Source organism: Perca flavescens, chromosome 12, assembly GCF_004354835.1.
Source record: "Perca flavescens isolate YP-PL-M2 chromosome 12, PFLA_1.0, whole genome shotgun sequence".
Lineage (NCBI taxonomy): Eukaryota > Metazoa > Chordata > Actinopteri > Perciformes > Percidae > Perca > Perca flavescens.
In genome coordinates this window covers 21,308,566-21,325,615 of record NC_041342.1, presented here as the reverse complement: position 1 = coordinate 21,325,615, position 17,050 = coordinate 21,308,566, and the positions used below count along the sequence as shown (strand labels likewise).

Below are 17,050 nucleotides of genomic sequence, written 5' to 3'. Positions count from 1 at the left end.
GACGATCTGCCCACAGCCACCACAGAAAGACACTAAAAAGCCCACTTAAGCAGAGGCACCTTTAGAGTGCATGGAAAGTGCATCCATGTAAATATTGAACACACACACAGTTTGGATTTCACTCGCGGATCAATAATGAAGCAATCTGGACGTTAATCTCATTTGTACTTCAGTTTTCTTCTTGGCAAAAGCTGCTGCAGACTGGCAGTGTGGGAAATTACAACAAATTCAGCATTAAGAAAGATTTTTACGAGGTTCACATGAATGAAAAAATATATATAAAACAACATATGAAAGCACTGTTGTCATTTTATCATAGGTTACCAGCTGTATTTTAAAAAGGACCATAATTGTTTTACTTATGCGGATCAATGAGTAAGTGAGACCTGATTACTCATTTTTCAAATATCCTACTTTGAAAGGGAAGTGTAGGACATACAGTACGTTCTGTATCATATCTTTTCTATAGTATCTTACAAATCTAAGAAATTATTCCTGCACTGTTCGGGCAAATAATGCCTCTATTTTTATGAGGCCTGCATCATCTCCACCATACACATTCATCCAGAGATGTGCACTATATGCCCAAAAGTACTTCCAGACATTAAATGTGATTGTGAACATCATCCACTCTTCTGGTTTCATGCTTTCCACTGGATTTTGGAACCTCATGGCTGCAAGGATTTGCTCCCAAAACCATTTATTAAAGGATATGGCTTTGTGTGCTGGGTAATTGTCGTGTTGACACAGGAAAGGGACTTCCTTAAACTACTGGCACAAAGATGCAGGAAGATTATTGTCTAATAGATCAACCCCTTAGTTTCCCCAGAATCGCAGAGACAGTGCTCATGGAGGCCTCAAAAGAACAAGGATCCAATATAAAGCAAGTCAGTCAGAAACAGTAATAATATGAAAATAATAATACATTTTATTTGTAGAGGGGGTTACAGAGTGGAGGTTACGTGAGGTTTGATGTGTGAGTAGTTCTTTGAGGTGACATAAACCTTTACTGTATACTGTGTAAAACCGTTGTGTCCGTTTGGCCGATTTATCAATAACTCCCTCTCAAGAATCAAATTAATAATGGATCAAAGACAAATGTTATTAATGATTCACATCCATCTGATGGATTAGATCAGCAGGTCCGGACTTTAAACAGCAGAAACAAATCAAGGGCTACCATGTTTTGAGATTGGTTATTGATCATGGCTGGCTGCAGTTCAGGGCCTCATGGGTGACTCGCTGACTGCTCCCATATGAGCGCTGCAGCAGAGCATCCAGGCGGTCTGGATTTCCAGGAAAAAGTTAGGCTTCAGGGCATAGAGGTTGGCAACAACCATGTTGATGATCCCTCAAAGTCAGCTTTTCCCTAAGACGCATTTAGTTGTTTATTTTTCTTATTTTCATAAACTGAATCCATTTTTGGTGATTAGGCCAAACAGTGATTCATTACATCCCAAGAGGCAGAAATGTTGCTGCTTTAAGTGCCCTGTCTTTTCTACGTGGAGGTAGAGGAGGGTCATTTGGCTCGGGCCTGATGACTCCCCTCATACCTTGCTTTCCTTCTGCCTAATGCACTTTGGAGGATACAGAGGAAACAGGGTGGATCACTTCCTTGTCAATATTGTCATTAAACAAATCAAAGCATGCATGATTGATTGGTTTTAATCATATGTTAATGCTCCAGTTAAAACTTGGCTGCTCCTCTTTATAGTACTCACAACAAATAAACATGAGGTCAGCCCTCCTTGGTTTGTTGTTGAATGCATTTACTTTTATTAGCTATGATAAATGATATTACCCTGTGGCTAATGCGCTATGTACAGCACTTTGGTCAGCGCGAGCTGTTTTTAAATGTGCTATAGAAATAAACTTTACTTACTTACTTACTTAAGTGGAATTTTATGTATTTTTGATATCTGGGAAATAAGGAGAAAACCAGTTACAGTAATTTCAATATTTATATATTCCCTTTGCTACATTATTTTCAATTTAATTTTAGTGGTTACTCCTTTTATACTCTTTACAGCAATCGGGACTATCAAAGACATGACTTATTTTGTCTTAAATTGAGATAATTTTGTAAGTGGGAAGATTCATTTGTGTTCCAATAGACAGGAATCAGCATAAAACATATACAGTATATGTTGTTATGCTAATGAAGAGTTTTAATGAAAATTGACTTTAGCCATGAGAAAAAAATAATATTCGGACTCAGGAAAATGTCTGTGTGTGTTGGCACATATTTCTTTCCATTACTTTAAAACTAAGCTCAAGTAAATCGTATGTGAGTCAACACAGGTTCTCAGTATACAGTGGAGCTGCTTCAGGTATCTTTCTTGATGGCATTTCACCGTGAACTTGAAAAAAATATTTGACTCATTAATGACTCAGTCATTAGGATTCATCTTTTGGGGACCATGAACGTCTCTCAAGTAAATTTAGGGATATTTCATTGGATAAGTGAAAGGTTTGGTCTTCTGGTGACTCAAAAGAAACATCAGGGCATCACCAAAGTCATTAGAATTCATCCTTTCGGCACCATGCGTATAATCAATCAATAATTGTTAAGACATGTCAGCTTTGGTAAACATATTTATGAATTTTGGAGAGAGCCGGGCTAGCTGATTCCCCCTACTTCCAATCTTTATGCTAAGCTAGGCTAATCACCTCCTGGACCTAGCTCCATACTTAATGCACAAACATGAGAGTGGTGTCACTCTTCTCCTCCTAGAAAAGAAAGTGATGTAATGTAATGACATTATCAGCATAATTCTTGCTGTCTTGAAAAGTCAATTTACATGTCCCCAAAATTTGGAAATACACAAACAGATCTAAGCACTTTTTGGGGTTGAGGTTTCAGTCATACAACTGGATTAAATGTAATCGGAGAAGATGTTTTTGCTACAATGTTCTTGATTATTTCAAGAACTGAAAACATCTTTGGTTAACATCTTTTTTCCTGCCTGCAAGGAGAAATCTTACAGGCCTGTTTTGTGGTAACAAGGATTAGATTGAAGTGGATGTGCTGATTTGTGCGGATTGGCTTCAAACCAGTAGGCGTCGCTGTTTCTCACTTATGAACAACTGGACAGAAGACCTGGAGGGATGCAATGATCAGCGAAACTCTCAAGACATTTATAAAACCTTTCTGGAAGTGGTCGTGCGTATTCAATGTTTATAGACTTGACTATGCAGATTAAATACTAAACTATGAGAACATGTTTGTAAAATAAAAGAAGCTGTGGATATGTGGACACGTTTATCTTTTAATACTTGTGGTATTTGCCTCCATCTCCGCGTCCCACCTCTTGCTTCCAATTATCACAGTGGGCTGAGATCTACCAGACGAAGACTTCTGATTGGCTGAGTCAGGTGTCAATCACAGGCTCGTCCTGTAGCCTCCTGTTGGCGAATACAGTCCACACCAGAAGTCAGAAAGTCCAATTTCACCAAGGGGGACAGAAAAGACAACGGTATATTATCCGGTTATTCTGAGTGTTCCTGTCACACTTCACAGTAAAGAAGTGTTATTAGACTTTTAAATATTGTGAAAGTTTCTCGTTAATGTGGTTTTGTTGTAAAAAGTAAAAGAGAAAAGGAGGTTAATTGGACTTGTTGGCTCCTTTCTCCGGCATTTCTACGTCCTGTGCCAGTCCAGCTGTTTGCGCACCTGAGTCCGCTGCTCAGTTTGTGCAGCGTCAACATGCCTTTAATGCATCTGAGCAACTAAACTATCATGGGGACATTACTTACGGGTAACATGCCTGCTGTGGTGAACCTGGGTAAATGCGCAATCTTTCACTGTGGAGTAACCACCGGAGTCCAGGTGTCATCAGAGAGAGCTGATGTGGCCGTTTGGAAGAGCGCCTCAGTTTGATGTCAGCTGGGATTTGACAGAGCGCAGGAGTTTGGGATGCAAGAGAAACCTTAAAGTGACAATCCTCGGCTACTTTTACCTGGATTCAACACAGGCTAGCCGGAGCCATGGCCTCTGAGGTGGTGTGCGGACTGGTCTTCAGGTTACTGCTTCCAGTGTGTCTTGCAGCTTGTGAGTTATTTCTTTAATCCACAATTTTTACGCATCTTAATTGGCCTACAGTGCTGTGTGTGCGCCAGGTGGGATTGGGTGATTGGTCAATTTATAGTTGATCTAATGCTTTATCTAATATTATTCTAGAAATCAGTTCATTTAGCCTGGTAGCCTACAATGTATCTCTCATTGTTCTTATACAAGGTTAATGTTTAATTGTGCATTGTCCCTGTTTAAATACAATTACATTAGATTACATACTAAATGTAACGTTTAAGGCTGTGACACTTATTGGGGAAATGTCCTACTTTTTTTTTTACAAAATCTGTGACGTGAATTCAAAATCTGAGGTGAGGTTAATAAGCAGAATTTTAAGAGCAGAAATCAAATGAATGATGATGTGAAGATGTAATAGATGTTTATGATGATTTGTGATTGACCTTATGATGCTGGAGGTCACAGTTCATTTCTCATCACTGCTGAGCTCTGTGTGCTCTTAAACCGAGTCCAAACTAAAGCAATTGACTGCACAGAGTCACACACCAGCTATTATTATATATAAATTACAAACCAGAGCAGTGGTGTACCAGCACTGTTCTTCACCTGGCTGTCACCTTTTATTGGATTTAGTAAAGGAAACATAGCCGACAACAGAGCATCCAGCCACTGCAGAAACAACCTTTTGGAGTCTCTACACTCAGTGCACAGTGTTTATGTCTCAGTTTGTATGTTTAGAAAGGTATGATTTAAAAAATCTTTTAAAATTTTTAAAGTTTGAAATGCTAAAATGATCAGCTATTTCTGTATCTACTGTTTTAGTTTATTTACTCAGAATACAAAACAGAAAATACTCCTTACTGTTGTTGTAGGTCGCCTATGTGACTCAAACGGCGAATCAAATTGCAGTTAAACTGTGTTATGTATATTTTTTACAACATTAGAAATACATTTAAGTGGTTTCTAGTGAGGTTTCTGAGTTCATCTTATTGCCTATTAATGAATCATTAGTCTTGTTATTGAAGTTTTTGCTGCTGACTGGACATACATGCCAGTAGTGTTAATACTGTTAATTAACATTTGAATTGCCTTGGCAGTGTTAGAGCTACATGTCTTGTGTTGTTTAACAGTTTTCTGAGTTTTAGTCAGCAGTGCTTCTTGGTTTGTTTACAGCATTTGTAACTTTGAAAAGCACTCTACACAGATGAAGTCATATTTGCTGTGTTTGTGAATGTTTGATTTACTTTTTTGCTAAACAGATTTAAAAGATTACTCACAGTCAAACTTGGCAGCTTATTTAAATTTAGGATTGACTTTAAGCAGCTTTTAACAAACTGGAATAGTCTAGTTTCATAGAAGAAGAGGGCACACACTTGAACACTGATTAAGAGTTTGTGGAGAGGAAGCTCAAGGCATGATCCTCATGCAGACTTCATTAAATGCAGTTTACTTTGTGTTTTATGCTGTAATTCTGTGGTAAGCCACAAGTGAAAAATGATTAGTGTCTAACTGCCACTGAGGTTTCACTGTGGTGTCTGTGTAAGACTTATGTGGCTGAGGTACTTTTAAAGCTAACAGCATGCTTTCTATAGATAAGACCCACTCAGTACCACCATAATGCATCACTTGACAGCCCGACGGCCCCTTTATTTCCAAAAGCAATTGTGAGGCCATGCATTGTCTCCATTAATTCGTGGAAAGTCGTTTTAACAGTATGAATTAATAATGCGGTTGTGAGGGAGGGAAGAATTGCCTTTCCCTTTTATCGTAAACATACCTTTAATATTTTATGTTTTTTCAAAGTGCGAATGAGCACTTGTCATTCACTGCAACTCTACACACTAACTGACAGGATGAAGGAAATGTAAAGTGGAAAGAAGGGGATGTATACAGGAACAGACGGCGTTAGGGGGATGAGAGAAGGTATTACTGCCACCAGCATCAGCTTATTTTCCTTCATTGTTTCTGTTTGACAGTCAAAGATCTCATCTTAATTAAAACTGAATGGATCTGGTGTAAATCAATAACCATCAACCACCAGCTGTTGTGGCTGGAAGATAATTTAAGGTTTAATTTATTTTCTTTCTCTTCTTTTGGTCCATATTTTAGGCTTTCATGTCATGTGTTTTTGGGGCCAAATGTGATTTAAAAAAAGTTTTTTTTGCTCTCTCTTTGCTGAATACCGGTAAACAGAGGAAACGGTGCAGTACAGAATATGTCATCTGACACCTACATTACCCTTACTGTATATGTACTGTAGTGTAATATATGTATATGCACACCGTCTCTTTTCTCATGTCCTAGTGAAAGACTTGTCTGCTGACGTTACATAGTCTGTGTTTCCTGTTGGCCATCTGACAGCACCTCTATTGAAAAGCACAGAACTGCTGGGCCCATGTGTACACAGTCTCCTTTACCACCACACACACACATTTGCACACAGCTACAGTTTAGCTGATCAAACAGGTTGCTGTTTATGTGTTTACTGGCAAAGTTTGGCGTGTGAACATGATTATAAGCATGCACTTGTGGTGTGAATGTACAGATGGAGCTGCAGGTCAGATGTGTTGAGGCGGGCAGGTAGCGGCAGAGTAAAGCACTGAACAACGAGGCAAACAGAGGTGGGAGATGACATGCAGATGCTGGGAGCATCACTGGAATCATTATGCCTTACGTTTTTATTTGGACTTAATACGACAAAATAAATGTGTAGGCAATAAACATTGCGCTATAGATGCAGTGTTGTTGTATCACAAATCTTGAGGCAGACAGTTTGATGCTCCAGAGGAGAAAAAAATAATACACTTTTGAATGAAATTGTACTTGTCTCTTGTGACAAGAAACTATTTTAATATTCAAAAACATAGCAACAAAACTGTTAAAACCACATTGAAGTGTGTAAAGCAAGTAGAAACCGAACAGCTACCTTTGAAAATGTGGTAGAAATTGAGTTCAGGAGTAGTTAGTTTAGTTCAAATCAAAGGTCATGTAGAGAAAAACAAACTTTTTGACTTTCACTATATTATTACCATTGCTTAACATTTGCTTAAACATAATTAGAAAAAAAGCTGTAAAATGTGCTACTAATAACATGAAAACTCAGACAAATACAGTGCTAAACAACAACCGAGGCAAATAATATCTTGGTGAAAACTGTTGATAAGTGCTTCATTTAATCTCACCATGTTAGTTCAGTCTGTAAACCAATCGGGAGCAGCTGTGCACACAAGAAAATAACTGACAAACGGTAAAAGATGTAAAAAAAAGAAACCCAACAGATTCAGAGTAGAAGAAGAGAAATACAAGAAGAAAGCTGTGGGAGAAATCATGGTTGTGAGTAAATGTTTGATAAGCATAACTTAGAGGTTGGTCGCCTAAACTCTAAAACACTAAAAATAACACCTGTAGCTTTATTAGAGTCAACTATTGTTTTTTTTGTTTACTCTTTGGCAGGCTAGCAGGCTAGGCTGCTGGCTAGGCAGCAAGCTAGCAAGTTAATGGATCAATCAATGTATCAAAGCTACTGACGTAATTGTAGCTAGCTAGCTAGCTAGTTATTGAAATCTCCCTCTTACAAACAAAAAAAGTTGAATTAAAAACAAACAATGAAACACCCAGTGCCTCAATGCAATACACTTGAATTATTATTACCTAACTCTAACTGGTCATAGACTGTAGGTTCTGGTATGACAAGTAACGTTAGTTTAATGTTGTTTAATTGTCATTTTCCATGTCTAGCTAGACTCTGTCGAATATGAGTTTTCTCTTGCACAATCAAAACAACTTTTCAACGTACACGTTCCACCAAAACAAGTTTTTCCCGGGGCTATTTTGCAGCGGCTCTGTGCGGAGCTTAGTGCTGCCCATGATGATTGTGATTGGTTTAAAGAAATGCCAATAAACCAGAGCATGTTTTTCTCCCATCCCGGAATGCTGTGTGGACTAGCCAGACCCTCCTTCGCAGTGTGTGGAGGATGGTCTAGCAAAGCGAGACTAGGCTAACACTAACCCAATGAGTAAAATAACTCACAAGTGTAATTCAGTAGCTAGATAACTACACATTCTTAACTTGTAATATATAACTTAAATACAGGATACACAACTTGCCGCTCTCTGAAGAGTAGCTCCAACCATGGCAACAATTTTGAAAACGATTTAGTCATGTTTTTCAAGCAAAAAAAAATCACAATTTACAGCTCATCCAATGTGAATATTTTCAAGTTTTCTCACTTCTATCATAGTAAACTGAGTATGTTTGGGTTTTGTGACTGTTGAACGGACGAAATTGGGCCAGTGAAGACATCAACTTGAACTCTAGGAACACAGAATCACAATTTGTTGATTTTATAGACCAAATCACTAGTCAAGAAAATAATCGATAGATTCATAATGAAAATCTTTGCAGTTGCAACCTTGATTGGCTGCTCGTCATCTGAGAGGGTAAGCAGTTTTGTTTGTTAAAACCAGTATTTGGATTGTGGATGTGACTTCTATCAACCACTTAGTTTCGGATTCAATTCAATTTCAGTTCAATTCAATTTTATTTATAGTATCAAATCTTAACAAGAGTTATCTCGAGACACTTTACAGATAGACTAGGTCTAGACCACACTATAATTTACAAAGCCCCAACAATTACAGTAATTCCCTCAAGAGCAAGCAGTGCGACAGTGGCGAGGAAAAACTCCCTCTTGGTAAGAAACCTCGGACAGACCCAGGCTCTTGGTAGGCGGTGTCTGACGGGCGATGAAAACACACTGCACAGTGGTGGTATCTACTTGATGTAGTATGCTCTTTATTATGTTCAGGTGTTTAAATTCCTCTGTTATTGCCCAGTCAAAGAGGTTGTAATAATAATAATAACCCTTCGGTCTGGCCAGGCACCGCACCACCTTATCTTCTATCATGACATTTATGTTTTTGGGCTCAAACTCTGAAGTCATTTGGCTTTGATTTTACTTTTGAGACTGTCTTGCTTCTCTTGTGTTTAGGCTTTGTGTGGCTGTATTAACATCTTTTACTGGAAGAGACAAAAGCCTGACTCAGATGTGAGTGGTTTGTTTTTCAGTTATCTGGTGTCTGAAAACAACAGCATCTTATTTTCATTCCCTGTGTAAAAATCCTTAGATGATGAGTCATACAGCGAGGGCAAATGGTCAGGAAGACTGCGGTCAAGTGTCTGCAGGCTAACAATGGATGTACAGTTACAGTATAGTACAGATAGATTATCTGCATAGATACAAAAGGACTTCTTTAGATTTGTAACTCTGAGCAAATTAATAATGGGGGCAGCAGGCTCTGGACTACCAACATGGGCAGCTTTAGAGGTTATTTAATGCTACATTTAACAAAGTTAAAATGAAGTGGGTGTGGATAGAAATGGTGCAGAGTGTGAGACCAAAAATGTAAGATTGAGTCATTCACCCTAGAGGCTTAGGCTGGAAAAGTACCTCACCTACTACTTGTGTTTGTTTGAAAAGGAAGGCTAATAATGATAAAGTGCTTTTTTGTTGTGTCTGGAATATCAAGTATTTGTGCATACTTAAAACTTAATAACATAATCTACAGATGTTTGTGGTTTTCTTAAAGATGACAACCCCCCATAACATGTATTAACTTTAGTTGGTTTTTATTAGGCTGTATCTGAGCACAGAGAAAACCAGGAAGTTTACTTACTGTAGGGCTCCAGCAAGGGAAAAGTCAGTGCCAAGTTAAATGTCAATGAATAGGTCCATTGAGTGTGCAAAGATAAATAAAAGCACAATTTTTAGCAGTTAAATGTAATTTTTCAGTAGTTCAAGACCAGTAGCTGCCCAGACGGGTTGATCTCTGCGACTTAGACGGTAATTCACTGAGCTGACCTGGTTGTAAACCTTGTGCTTGTTGATATAACCGCTAAGATAAATTTGGGAGGTCAGACTGTGTCCACATTTTGTACAAGCTTACTGTGTACGTCCCTCCTTTCCCTTACTACCTCCTGACCTAAAAATGTTCAAAGAAATGTAAGGCGGCTTATTGCATATTTTGCATTCTTAATGAAAACCTGAAAAACTGTGGGTTGTAAATGTTATGTGATATTATTTGAGCTGATTATACAGCTGTAAAAAATACCACAGTATCCAAACTCAAAATGTGCTTCATGCATAGGCTTCAGGGGTGAAATGGATAAGTGTTTGCTACAGTGTGGTTCATAGGTGTTAATTGATGTTCAGTCAGCAGGTTATTTGAGCCATTTAACTGGTAAAAGCCCCCAATCAGGGCAGATGGTGGTTAGTCTGACTCTGGGAAATGAAGTGCGTTACAGATCAATACATCAATTAATGGTTTTTGGAAGTCATGTTTGCACTTAACCATTTTAACTTTCATCATGAGCTCAAAATACTTCCTTGATGTGTCTCGAAAGGGTGTGTATATATGTGTTTGTGTGAGTATGGGGAGTGTTTGGGAAAGGGTGAGTGTGTGGAGTTACATAATCCATCATTCATCATGTGTAGTGACACTTTCTAAAAACTGAATCGGTGCATTAAAGCAATAAGCTTGGGCTCCAAATAATGGTTATTTTCATTAAAGATTAACCTGTTGATTGGTTAATCGGTTAATTGTTTGGTCTTTAAAATGTCAGAAAACAGTGAAAAACGTCACATCACACGGTGGCTAAAAGCCAAAGTTTTTCAGTTTACAATCATTTTAAATTGAGAAAAGTGTCAAACTCTTACATTTGAGAAGTTGGAACCAGAGGTTGTTTTGCTTAAACAATTAATCAATTATCAAAAATATTTTCTAAAGAATTATTTGATTAACAGACTAATATTTCTGTCTTAGGAATCTGAGAAACAGTGTCTACGCAAATTGGTCTTTCATTTATGTCCTTAAGATCTTATCACTGAAATAATAATACATTCAACAAATTAAGGGAATGTAGGAAATGCAAAAATTACACTGAAAATATCACAAAAAGATCAACATAAGCTATCAAATCTAATTTTATTCGTCAATAAAAAGAGTATAACCAAACACTAAATAATTTTCAGATACTGGTTGTGACATTTCACACTCTAAGAAATAATAAAGGTCCCAATATGGATCCTTGAGGTGCACCATATTTCATTATATTTCTTTCTAATTCAATACCATTCAAAATAATATATATTTCTATTAAGAACATCATTGTTGAGCCACTTATAAACATTACCATGTCAAATGCCTTCGAAAAATCTAAAAATATTCAGCAAATTCTAAAAGTGCCATATAAGTTGAGTGTTTTTTGCGGAATCCATACTGTTGATCATACACACATATATATACATACATACATACATACATACATACATACATACATACATACAGGCCAAAAGGTTGGACACACCTTCTCATTCAATGCGTTTTCTTTTTATTTTCATGACTATTTACATTGTCACTGAAAGCATCAAAACTATGAATGAACACATATGGAATTATGTACTTAACAAAAAAGTGTGAAATAACTGAAAACATGTCTTATATTTTAGATTCTTCAAAGTAGCCACCCTTTGCTTTTTTATTAATAAGGGAAAAAATTCCACTAATTAACCCTGACAAAGCACACCTGTGAAGTGAAAACCATTTCAGGTGACTACCTCATGAAGCTCATTGAGAGAACACCAAGGGTTTGCAGAGTTATCAAAAAAGCAAAGGGTGGCTACTTTGAAGAATATTTTGTACACTAGTGGAATATACACATATGTATGTATGTATGTATGTATGTGTGTGTATATATATATATATATATATATATATGCAGGGAGAGGCAGAGTTGACTGCAGTTAATTGTCTTTCTTAACACCCAAGGACTATCATTTGATTATTATACTTCAAATCAAACATAAATTCCCTGAATGACTGAATTAAGCTTAGGCTCTTTTTGTGATGCAGGCCAGACGAACAGATAACGAGGCTTGTGAGTGTAAAGTTTGGTTCGAGGAATGTTCTGGCTTTTTATGACTACAAGCAGCTTTTCTACACCAGGAACATTTTAATGAGTTTCACCACATGTTTCTCTTAAATCTGTGTTTAGTTTATCTCAATGACGACTCCTTTACCACTGCCAGCTTCTGCACTGTTTGTTGTTTTGTTATTATGATCAGAAGGTGGGTTTGCTGTTCAATATGCATTTGTGTCTTTGTTTCTGCAGCTTGCGTATTCAGGTACAATGTCCTGTCCTTCGTCTACCTCATCTATCTCCTGCTTATTCCACTCTTCGCAGAGCCCACAAGCACAACAATGCAAGGTAAGAACTATAGTGTAACTCTCTTTGATACTTTGTCCATCGCCTGAAGAATCTTGAGTGTTTCCCAAAGGTCTTGTTAAAATTGCAGTATTGTTCTCTATAATGTAAACCAGCCCTTCTCCAGAGGACTTGAATTTCCTTGAGATGAGGATGGATTTGGCACATAGTTTAGTCCATGAAAGGTAATATCAGTTAGTGCGGGCATGAGTCCATCTGTAATAATAAAAATGATGAGACGTGATCCATCAGAAACCAGATCTTACATCCACTTGATAAAAAATTACATTTTAGGCTTAGGTTTGTTTTATTTGCACAGATAAGGTCCACGCAGATACAAACTAAACACACAAGCTGTGATGTTGAGAAAAGAAACCCAAAACAGCCTGTAAAATATCTTTCAGAGAAATAAAAGAGAAGAAAATTGAGATGACGGGCTGTTTTTGATAATGGTTAACCACTTCAATTATCGAAGGGGGATATAAAAGTTGCTCCTAAGGCTCCACTGATTCCTTAGATGGGTTTAATTTCATAATATCATGATGTGCGTGCATTTGACAAGTGTTATTGTTTAAATTAAGACCTTGTGAAGGTTAGTATTTAAGCTCTTTGGTATTTTGGTTTATGCAGCAGTCACTCATCCTTTAAATATAAACCACAGTGGACCTCTGAGGCTTATGAGAATGAGGTGACTGTTCTCCGTACGGGTGATGAATGTGGGATTGTGGTCGGCAACTTTAGCCGCGCCTTTATGCACTTCCCTCACCACGAAACACTACACATAATATGGGTTTCTGTAGGAGACCACATGCAGTGTTTAATAATACATAAACCTATATTGGTGGAGGAAACAACATCCAGTCCAAGAGCCGTCTCTGCTCGTCTTCAGCTAAAATAACAATCAGGAAGTAAAGAAGGAAGAGAGGGAGAGGAGTGAGCAGAGAAAGTGGACCACTTACACTCATCAATAGTTAAAGAGAGAAGTCTTCTAGTAAAGCTCAGTGTTCATGTATCTGATAGCTGTTGACTTCAAACGTGGGTCAACACATGGCAGTTACAAGTTTTTTTTTTAAATATGAAAACATTTCTGTCTTATTAGTCTAAAACATGAAGTGTGCCTGTAGCTTTTTTTTAAGATAATGTAGTATTGCAAAAACATATAATAGACACTTCGACACCAACAAGACATAACAAATTAAACTTCAAGTGAAAGTAAGGCAGCTTAAATATTTTTAAGATGTTTGTAGCCACAAAAATAATGTTAATTTTCTGGGTAATAAGACTTTACATTTCACATAAAAGTTAATTCAGTGTGTATTTTCATATATATATGTATATTCATCATTCTCCCATTGGAAGGCAATTCCACCATGGGGTTTTACTGCTTTCATTATCTTAAGATGTTAACATGGTATGGAGTACAAACAACATATTTAATATGGCACAAAACAATAGCCCTCAGCTGGAATGATGTGAAAAAAGGAAGAAATTACTGGAAAAAATCTTGAAAATGACACCTGCTTTCTGTTTGGTTTATCTGACTGTCCATTCATCCATTCATTTATTTTCCACTGTTTATCCAGGGCCAGGTTGCGGACAAACAGATAAATGGTTTAAATAATACATAATAGAAATTATTATACTAATAATACAAATTATTTCCCCTAAATTTCACTAAGCTTGACATTTAAACAAAATGTGATACTCTGCTATGTTGTCATTAAAATGGTTGCAGACCCTGTGATTCTAGCCGTTAACACCTTCCAGTAACTTTGTTGATTCCTGTGTTGCCAACTGTAAGGAAACTCTTCACAGCCGATCTCTTGGAGTTGTCATAATTCCTTTTGGTACACAGTCATTCACTAATGTTTGCATTTAGAGTTGAGAATGCAAAAATGAATGCATTTAGGAAGTTGGGGTTTCCCCAAACAGATGTTTCCTGGCAGAACAGGTGGCACACGTTTGAAATCAACAAAAAGAAAGCAACCATTTATATAATATACAACCATGCTAATAATTAAAAGGATGTTGCATAATTTTAAATAACTCACAGCATTTAACACATATTTGAACCAGGTTATATGTTTATTTGCCACTCATTTTTTTATGTATTCAAAATAAAAGAGCCAATCCACAAAAAAAAGTTTGAAGCAGGTGTGAGTAAATGGTGATTTAAACATAATCAAAATAGTAAAACTTTCCCAACTTAAAGCAGAACAACCTCTTAAATGCTGTAGGGATCATCCACTATTATTATTATTTTTTTTAAATGACTGAATAAACAATAAGATCTCATTGAAGCATTCAAGTTTTTATTTGTCTAGGAGGCCCTGCTTGTGAACTGAAGGTGACAGCATATGTTCATGTAACCTTTTAGCAGAAATTGTGTTAACTACTGTGTAGAGTGGTCATGTAAAGAAGCAAAAACACAATAGAAGGGAATATCATGCATGTAAGTTGCCACAGGCGCATATAGTATTAGTTATTCTTTTAGTACAACACCTGCCAGGACATCTGTCTGCCTCACCTGTCTTTCATCAGGGAGGGGAACTGCCAGCTGAGAGAGCCACAGTATGAGGACGTTTCAGTGAGCACAGTCTTAGTAACAGGATTATTTTTGACTGATTATGAAATGATTGAAAACTATAATCATTCTTTATTTTAGGTAAATATTTGTCATATTATTGAAGGAAAAATAATTTAGCTTGGGTGCCACGCCAGTTTATAGAGTTTAAAATAACAGCTGGTTGTAGTTCAGGATGATTGTGATAGCATTGCCAACATTTATTTGTACTGTAAATGATCAATTTCCATTTAACTTCAGATTGTATACAGTTAAGGATAAAAATTTGTTTTAAAGTAATTGCTACACTGTGGTTTTAATTATGCAGCGGTTATAATCTTAAACAGATAATCAGAATCTGAAGAGTAACAATTTGACAGTTATCTCCTCCAGTTATCCTGGCATTTATTGTGTATGAAAACCATGCAAAATACACACTGACAGTACAAACATACAAAGATACACATCTATTTGTGCAGAAAAAAGAAACTCATTTTTTAATCAATTGTTTTAGAGAGAGTTAAGAGAGGGATTGAGCTAAATTCAGTGCTTTGTTTTGATGGTCTGTTTCATTTTGTCTGCTGAATCTTAAAGGAAATGCGGCAGTTAAATTGGTAAAGTTCATTTAAACCAAATGTTAGACATGAATAATTCATTAGGTGTAATTTGCTTTGAAAAGACACAGCAGGGCTGTGTGCCCAAGGATATGACCGTATACAAGACTCCAATCCTAACTGGAGACATACACTCTCTTGTGCAACTTGTTGTTTGTGATTTACTCTCTAATGTCGTAATTGCACTATTTGGCTCCACATCCCCTTGAAGGCATTCAATTCTCCGTGGAGGTGAACAACATCTAAACTGTTACTCTCATATGGGCAGCAGGCATTTTAACAGCTTTTACAGTAGGTGCTATATGCCTTGTTGAATGGGCACCGACATGACAATTTTCCTTTGGGGAGTCTTTTAGTAACTGTTGTATGAATTTGTATAAATATTTGATGTTATGGATGATTTATCAGGTTTATCTTTTAGCTAGTAGACTTCTAACAGAGGGTGTCTGGTGTATTTATCATACTTTTTTTTAGAACTGAGGCAATTTTCTATTTTTGTATAGTCTGGCAGGCAGTGGTAGAAGAAGTACTTACTTAAATAAAAGTAGCAATACCACAGTATAGAAATACTCTGTTACAAGTAAAAGTCCTGCATTCAAAATCTTATTTATAATTAGTGATGTAGTATTATTAAGTAAGCATCACTAATATTGCACCTGGTAAAGGTAGAACTAATTGCCAGGTAGCAGTATACATGGTGATTTATAAATTGATTAAGATTTTGTATTGATAATCATAATCTACAAAGTAAATAGTAACTAATGTTGTCAAATGAATGTAGTGGAGTAAAAAGTACAATAGTGGCTTTAAAAAAATGTAGTGTACAGTAGTAGCATAAAATAAAAATATGCATGTAAAGTACAAAATTGTACTTGAGTACAGAACTTGAGTAAATGTACTAAGTTACATTCCATCACTCCTGGCCAGGACTTTTTTTTAAAAAGACCATATGCAGCATGTGGTTAAATTAGGTCTTAATGTTGTCAAATGGATACGATTATCTGATTGATAAGGGAAAAAGCAGCAACTGTTAAAAGGGAACAATGCCCTCTGTTTTATAAACCTTTAAAAAGTACTCTTGGGACCATCAACGTCACACAACAAAAATACTGTATTACAAATAGGAAAACAGAGGGACAGAGCCAAAGCGATTGTGTTGTCCAGAGCCTTTGGACCAATTTGGATGCAGAAGCTCGCTAACAGTCCTCATACCTCCGTATTTACAAGCATTCTTTTCCCTCTTTGTGAAAGCCCAGGGAGTTAGAATGGGAAATTAGCACAAATTGTTTTCACTTCAACATTTAATTCGCCTGCCATGATCTGTTGTTGCACACATTTGATTAGGTTAGCACTCGATGGCCTGAGGCTCAGCAGTAGCGCTTCACCTTAGCCAGGATATTGTGCAATACACTATAGTAAAACTGTTATGTGTTCCCCGCAAGGATGCAGTAAATTTAATGAGATGGAGATGTTGCCCTGTGAAGAACCAGTGGACCAAACTGTGCAGATATGTGGGACAATTCAATCTTTCAGGTCTTATAAAAGGCATTACTGTCATTTCTTCATCAAAGAAGAATCTC

General features: G+C 36.9%; 1 protein-coding gene and 1 long non-coding RNA gene across 4 annotated transcripts in view; one reads left to right on the top strand and one right to left on the bottom strand.

The window, feature by feature from the left end:
• Window positions 1-3,251: 3,251 nt before the first annotated feature.
• LOC114565359 (uncharacterized) lies at window positions 3,252-4,041 on the bottom strand. Its single transcript, XR_003693896.1, has 2 exons — window positions 3,757-4,041; window positions 3,252-3,405 (listed from the first exon to the last, which is right to left on the bottom strand). It is a non-coding gene; the product is annotated as an uncharacterized LOC114565359 (long non-coding RNA).
• piezo2b (piezo-type mechanosensitive ion channel component 2b) overlaps window positions 3,425-17,050 on the top strand; it is an 84,192-nt gene continuing 70,566 nt past the window's right edge. For all 3 annotated transcript variants that reach the window (XM_028593357.1, XM_028593358.1, XM_028593356.1), the window contains exons 1-2: window positions 3,425-4,051; window positions 12,201-12,296. In XM_028593357.1, coding sequence (XP_028449158.1) covers window positions 3,988-4,051; window positions 12,201-12,296 — 160 coding nt within the window. In that variant the 5' untranslated portion in view covers window positions 3,425-3,987. The remainder of the gene's footprint in view (window positions 4,052-12,200; window positions 12,297-17,050) is intronic.